A 6,965-nucleotide genomic window follows, 5' to 3' on the forward strand; every position below is an offset into this window, starting at 1 on the left:
GGCCGACCGGAATCGATATAAATCGAGTTGACCCATAAAAACCGTCCGTCCTTTTCTCGCCCTCTCTTTTTTCCTCTCTTTCTCGTCCTCCGCAGGTACTCTGACCACCTCCACCGCTTCCACGAGACCGACGACAACCTGTGATCCGCCGCCGCGCTGTCATCCCGTCCACGTGAGACACGGCGCGGAGGAATGGTTTCACGAGTTTAGGGCGAGGATTTGAGGCTGCAGGTCATCTCGGCGATCTAGTAGAGAGTGTCCCTTTAATCTCAAAGAGTTGAAAACGCGTCGGGTAACAATTATATTAAAAGCCGGTGACGGCGTCGTTCCTCCCAACAGTGAAGCGTTGACGTTATTTCCGTAGTAGCCACTGTTCTCCACTAGGGGGCGGTCGAGTCGCGGTGCAGAAAAACACATGTAACTCTGGGGGTTATTTTGATGTGGGAAGTCGATCACGTAGTTAGAACGGTGTTATTATCACAGAGTGATTACATTTTTTCGATTGGATGTTGCCTCTTGTACCAAAGGGCTCGATAATGGTCTTGATATTTTTTTTTTCTCTTCCTATAATCCTCTCGAGCTAGAGCCTCCTGTAACCGGCGAAAAATAATTGAAGAAACGATCACGCGAGTGGAAGGGTTCGGGCTCTGTTTAACGTCATTTTCTGTGTGATTAATGGGCGCAGACTGAAAGTGCTGTGAACGTAGATCATTATTATGGAACAGTTAACCGGTTAACGGATGCTGAAAAATTAACAAATAATGGATGACGAATGATCTTCCCACTAAGCTTTACCTTGCCTTTATAAACCAGAAATGTATGAAGTATTTACGTTACAAATTCGCCTTGAAATGATAATGTTGGTGTGTGTCACGCTCTGATCAGACGCTGTCGCTTTACTTTTATTTTTCAGCAGTTTAGTCGCATCTATAAATGAAAACCTTTCAATCCATGACATAATAAACTCACTGTGCATGCTGGTGGCCTGTTCTCTTCCTTTGAATGGTGTTGAAATGATATTTCCAATAAACACAATGCAGTAACACTTCCTCTCTTTCAGACCCGTTTCTGTGTTGAATGAGATTTGACGACGAGCCGCATTCAAGGGTGTGATTTTGGGGTTGGGAAATCTTCGCCCGGGACGACGTCGACTTGTGTCCGGGCCGGCGCAAAAGAGAACGTTTTTTTTGTTTTGTTTGTTTTTTTTACGCCGACAGGTGGGGCTTAAATCTGACCCGAGATACACTCCATCCAGCCCAGACTAATGACTGGATGGAGGAGAGGGAACAAGAATGTGATTATTGTCCAATTGGATTGGAGCCCCGGCGTTTGGCTGGCTGCGTCTGAGGGAACCAAATTAGATTTCATTATTCATGATCAGACTCCCCTTGAAGAGCACCTCAGCACCCAGACTCTCAGTCGACCATTAAAGAGTAAAGAGACATCCAGACCGCACGCACGCACGCACGCACACACACACACACACACACACACACACACACACTCTCTCTGGTCCTCCTTCAATCAGCCCCACTCCCTTTAATCCAGTCGTCAGAACAGACCATGGGCTTTATCAGCACAATTACAGCTTCATTATCTCCCCAGAGGTCCATTCCCCTTTCACCTAAAAGTTACATCTGGTACCCCGCGCACACACAGACAAACACACACACACACACACACACACACACACACACCCCTTTTATCTGCCAGAGAGATTTCCTCAGCCTTCCCCCTTCATCTTTATCCACCCTTCCTCCCGGTTCCATCTCCTCCTCCTCCTCCTCTTCCAGCTGCCCATTGACAGCCCCATAAATATTAACAACCTCCATCTGTGGAATAACAAAGGTCTTAAGTGAACGTAATGGCTTGATGTTATTTATGCTGCTGCGGAGGGGAGGGGGATATGAGTCATTTCAAAATGGACTGATCCTTGGACGGAGCATGTGAAATTCGGGGATCTCTCTCTCCGTGGTCTCGCGGCTCTGCTTGACGCCGTTCCCCGAAGGAGGCGACGCGGCGCTCGGAGACCAGCGGACAGAAGATAAGGGTGACCGCAACAAAGACGTCCTTTTTTTTCCATCTTTCACACCGAGGTCTGCGGCGTCCATTTGTAAAGCACATTCCGCAGAGGGTGCTAGAGTTATGTTTTATTACGAGGATTAATTATTTAGCTGGTTCGGCGGTCCTCTCATCGCTCCGTCGGTCTCAATCTGCCAAAAAAATGTGTATTTCTGTTTCCCTCTCTTCATTTGTCTCTTATTCTTGGTTCAAGTTCACATGATGATGATTATAATAATAATAATATAATTAATAAGAACAAGGGCCAGCTCTCTGATGTAAACTGTCATTTCCTAAAATCCAAATTGTCCCAAAATTGTCTCCATGGTTGTTCTGATTTCAAACATTTTAGGGGTGGGCAGACTGAGCGTTTAGTTGATGAATGGTGTATTTAAGTGTGATTATTTACATTTGTTTTCTAAGCGTCGGATCTAAAAAGGTGCCCGTCACATATTTCCAATGAGAAATGCACAGATGTTAACGCCGCGTCGTCCTCCGCTTCACTATCAAGACGGAACAGAACCACGCTTCACTCCCGGTGACTTGATCCAATTGAAGTAAATCTATATTTTCGAGTCTAGGTTTCCAGGCCTCCGAGCGCTGCCCTGGTCATGTGGAGTTATGTAAACTCTGCGTTTGAGTTGTGCGTATGGAGCCTCCTGCCGGTGCTTGGCAGGGAGCACTGCTCTCCCCCAGACATCCTTCCCATTCACAAGCATCCTCCACTCCATTCATTTTCTCCACGGCTCTGAAAGTCTCATTCAAGGCGCTCGCTGCACTAACACCATTCAGGATTATTTCTTTTTGTGTTGCAACTACCTCAGACAATAAACCACCAAGGATGGTTGCGTGGATACAAAGGCTGTGTGGGTGTGGGTTCTGGAGTAACTGTGTGTGTGTGTGTCTGTGTGTGTGTGTGTGTGTCTGTGTGTGTGTGTGTGCGCTGTGCTGTGAAGGTGGAGGGAGGGTTATTTTGGTCGCATCATACAGATTTGTGTATGTATATGTGTGTATACATGTACTGTATGTATGTGTATATATACAGTACATAAATACACATATGCATATAGGTGTGTGTGTGTGTGTGTATATATGTATATACATGTATGTATATATGTATATATATGTGTATATAGATATGTGTTTGTATATATGTATATGTGTATATATATGTGTGTTTGTATATGTGTGTGTATCTATATAAAAGTGTATATGTGTGTATGTATGTGTATAAATGTGTGTGTGTGTGTGTGTGTGTGTGTGTGTGTGTGCGCCACTCCTAATCTGCCTTTGCAACGCTCCTCGCTTTTCAACCCAGTGTTCTGTTCTCCGTCTCCGCATGCAGCCGCTTTGCCCAGTGCCCCCGACCCACCATAGGTGTTTCTATGGCAACAGGCCTCCTCTGTCAGGTGGTTCCATGCTGAACACTCGCCTGCGCTCTGATTCGTTCAGACACCGTCTGGTGAATCACTCGTGCACGTGATCCCGGTTCAGCCAATCCGGCTCCAGAAAACAACCCATCTCTCCTGCCCAAAGAGCCTCCCCCCACCACCACCCCTGCCCCCCAGCCCAGTTGGACACCAATCCCCCCCAGAGGGTGGGAGTCTCACCCCTCTTCTGTCACTTCTGTCACCGTCAACCCTTTCCTCCTCCTCCTCCTCCAGAGAGGAGGCGATGGAGGAGAGTGATAACTGCACACTGATCTCGCATCAGTTTAGAAATAAGCCAGTCGCCAAAAAAAACGTTGTTTATTCAAACTATGGCAGCTGACTAGAGGAGGGTGTGGTCTTTCTTGTTTCTATTACGATGTATCGCAACTTGAATTTATATGCTGGCACATCGGCTTGTTTAAAAAAAAATAATAAAAAAAATGCAAATCAAGTGATCGTAAATACGACAGCAGCAACATGTCGGAGGAAATAGATTTTCGATCTGCCAGGCGTCCTGTCCTTCCGGTGGCACGTCCCCCCCTCCCATCTTGTTTACAGGGCTTGTTTAGAGTGTGGTGTACTGTGCTATCTTAAGCCGTGCACCAGAGGGGCTCAAATGACATCATCATCACACACACACACACACACACACACGCACACAGACACACCCTTCCATTTCCGTGGGGGATGTAATCTCAAGATGAGGGTGATGCAGGCAGGTCATCTGAGGATCACCCGGCTGACTTATCACCTGTGAACTCTGCTGCAATGTGTTGCAATCTGTGGGGTGGTAAACGTATAGATGGATTCTTTCCTTTGCTTTTGATCTGTTATCAGTGTTGTTTCCATTCAAGTCACTCAAAAGAAAACATTATTTTTGTCTTTTTTTTTTTTGTTTTGTCTTGTACGATGGCCTGGGATTTGGCTTGGAAATGAAAAATTTGCTGAGCTGTTAATAATATGACCGAATGCGACGGTGCCACGTTTTAGCACATGTTTGGAATAACGATAACGATATTATTTACATTTTTTATGCACGCATTGAATCTAAAAAGCGCATGACAGAGCCTGTTTAATATTGCACCCTGTAGTCCTCCGCTTGGGTGTGTTCACCCTTCAACGTATCTTCACGGAAGAGAACTGTGAACCGTGATGCCGGAAACCCTCCGGACTGTGGGGATTTCGGGCCTCGGAGCGCTGATACAGGCTCAGGGTTATCTCTGCGTGGAGATTGCCTCTCTCCTCTTTTCCTGGTGTTGTCACTCTGGAAATCTGCCGTGGAGCAATTGGGGAGAGCCCTTCAAATACCTCGCCCTGGATGTGCGCGCTCTCCTGTTTTCACGCTGCGGGAAGTGCGAGCCTCGCAACCCGCGCCGCGTCGGAAACGGGTGCGTAGCCGTCGCGCAGGGCGCGGCAAGGATCGGGGCCTTTATTGAAAGCGCGCTGACACGCGCATCCCCAAACAGCCCCCGGGAGGCCAATCTCCACTGCAACCACTTTAAAGGCTTTTCACGGGGGATCAACTGAGAAGCGTGGCTTTCTCCCCCGCCCCGACCCTCCCTAACCCGCCGCCCCCTCCGACGCCTCAGCTACATCTAAAGCCCTGATCGATGCCGCCCGCGCAGGAAGCTGGCGTTTGCGCGCGTGCGCGACAAGTTATAGCATGAATTATTTCTGCCGGCCTCGGGAGAAATTGGGGGGAAAAAGGTTTCCCGAGGACATGTCGATGCCCCGGCGTACAAAGGCGAAACGGGAGGAAACCCTGAGGGGCGCGGTCGGTCGGGGGGTGGGGGTCGAGGGCGAGAGACGCCGCGCCGGGTTGGGCTGATGAGGATGAGGTTGAAGAGGACACTTTGCCCCCCCCAACCCTCCCCCGGAGGCTCGTGGCGATTCATCCTTCCGGAAGGAAGTGTCTGAGAATCAATGAGAGAGAGAGAGAGAGAGAGAGAGAGAGAGAGAGAGCGCCTTCATCTGCGGTATTTAAATAGAAACTACACTAAAACGTTTACCGTCGTCATCAATGTTAATGTCATAACTGTGACTAAGAAGGAAACTGATGGTTCCTGGCTTCTAGCTGTTTATCTCATTGTTTCTATTACTCTTTCACGGCCCTAATCAGTAACAAGCCATTGAGACCCCCACCCCACTTGGCTTGGTTTACATTGCTTTCATTGGGTTGAGGACTGATTTAACCACACATTGAGACCGCCAATCTATAGGCTTTCTGATAAATGGAGCCTACGACAGACCAAAATATGATTTATGCGTGCGATGGGGTTATGGGACTTGATTTAATTTGCAAAATGCCGGGCTCTGTCTGGTAAATAATATAATCAACATTCCAAGTGGATGATTTTTCAGTGAAAGAGGAAAATGTTTATCGTCGGTGATTCCCAAACGCTCGGATACCAATTATGTCCCAGGTTTTCGAAAAACCTGTATTTAAAGCAGTTAAAACGACAACGACAATATTCTTATTTTTGATGGGGGGAAAAAAATAAACTGGTAGAGAGGAGGGTTAGGGGAGTCTTGCAATGTTGACCACTGCAAGTCGTGATCTGGAGTGAACCAGTGAAGCCCGTCAATAAGCTTATGTCTCTCACTCTTCTGAGTCCGTCGGCGGTCGGCCACATCCCGGACCGAGCTCCCGAGAGGAAATGGCCCCTTTTTATGCGCCGGCTGTCGTCCCCTCCCGCTGACCCTAACCTTACTCCCACTGTTTATATTTAGTCCTGAGCCGTGCGCCGTGGAGGAGCGGGCCGATGCTCTCACACCAGATTAGTAGTAACGCTGTGCCACTCAACAAAAGGTAAACATCACTGAGCTGCACCATGAATCTCGTTAGGGGATGATAAACAAACCGACGTGGCGGTGTCAGTCCAAGCGGATTCCTGGAGAGTAAGACGGGTGGGTCAGACAGTGATGGAGGGAGCAGTGCGGCGCCGCCGCATACGTTGGACGTCAATGCCCCCGAACGGAGAAATATGCATTTTAAAACCGTGAAAAGCACAAGCGTTTCACATTGTCTGCACGCATCATGTCGTGCAGGCAATGTCAAAGTAGGTCCATCGAGTGGGTGGGACATGGAGAGTGTTGGGGTGGGGACGTGGGATCGGTGAGAAGTCCTTCTGCAGCAACACCGACCTGTATTCCTCCACAGCAAAGCAGCATGGCTCCCCACACGCAGGCCACACACAGCTCAGGGTTGAATGAACCGGACATCGGGTTTGTCTACAGACTACGGTGTGAATTTGTGGTTTGTGCATTTCTGTGCCTGTGATCTGTTTTGGTATTGGTCAAGTTAGGACCAATACCAAATGGAGGGTCTGGGGTCTTAAAGAGTAATTATTGTTGGAGCATGAGCGAAGGTCTGACTGGTTCATTCGCCAGTCACTCAATGATGTTACTGTGTGTCGTAACCAGCTGCAGCTGTGTGTGTGTGTGTGTGTGGGGGGGGCGCGTTGAAATGAGTCA

The 6,965-nt window shown here is 48.3% G+C and overlaps 1 protein-coding gene across 1 annotated transcript in view; it reads left to right on the forward strand.

Moving 5' to 3' along the window:
- Window positions 1-1,048, forward strand: part of cux1b (cut-like homeobox 1b) — a 76,490-nt gene extending 75,442 nt beyond the window's left edge. The window contains exon 22 of the mRNA XM_080007042.1: window positions 96-1,048. Within this exon, the coding sequence (XP_079863168.1) occupies window positions 96-144 (49 nt within the window). The 3' untranslated portion in view covers window positions 145-1,048. The remainder of the gene's footprint in view (window positions 1-95) is intronic.
- The last annotated feature ends 5,917 nt before the right edge of the window (window positions 1,049-6,965 follow it).

This window comes from Zeus faber (assembly GCF_960531495.2).
Source record: "Zeus faber genome assembly, chromosome: 9".
In the NCBI taxonomy this organism is placed as follows: Eukaryota; Metazoa; Chordata; class Actinopteri; order Zeiformes; family Zeidae; genus Zeus; species Zeus faber.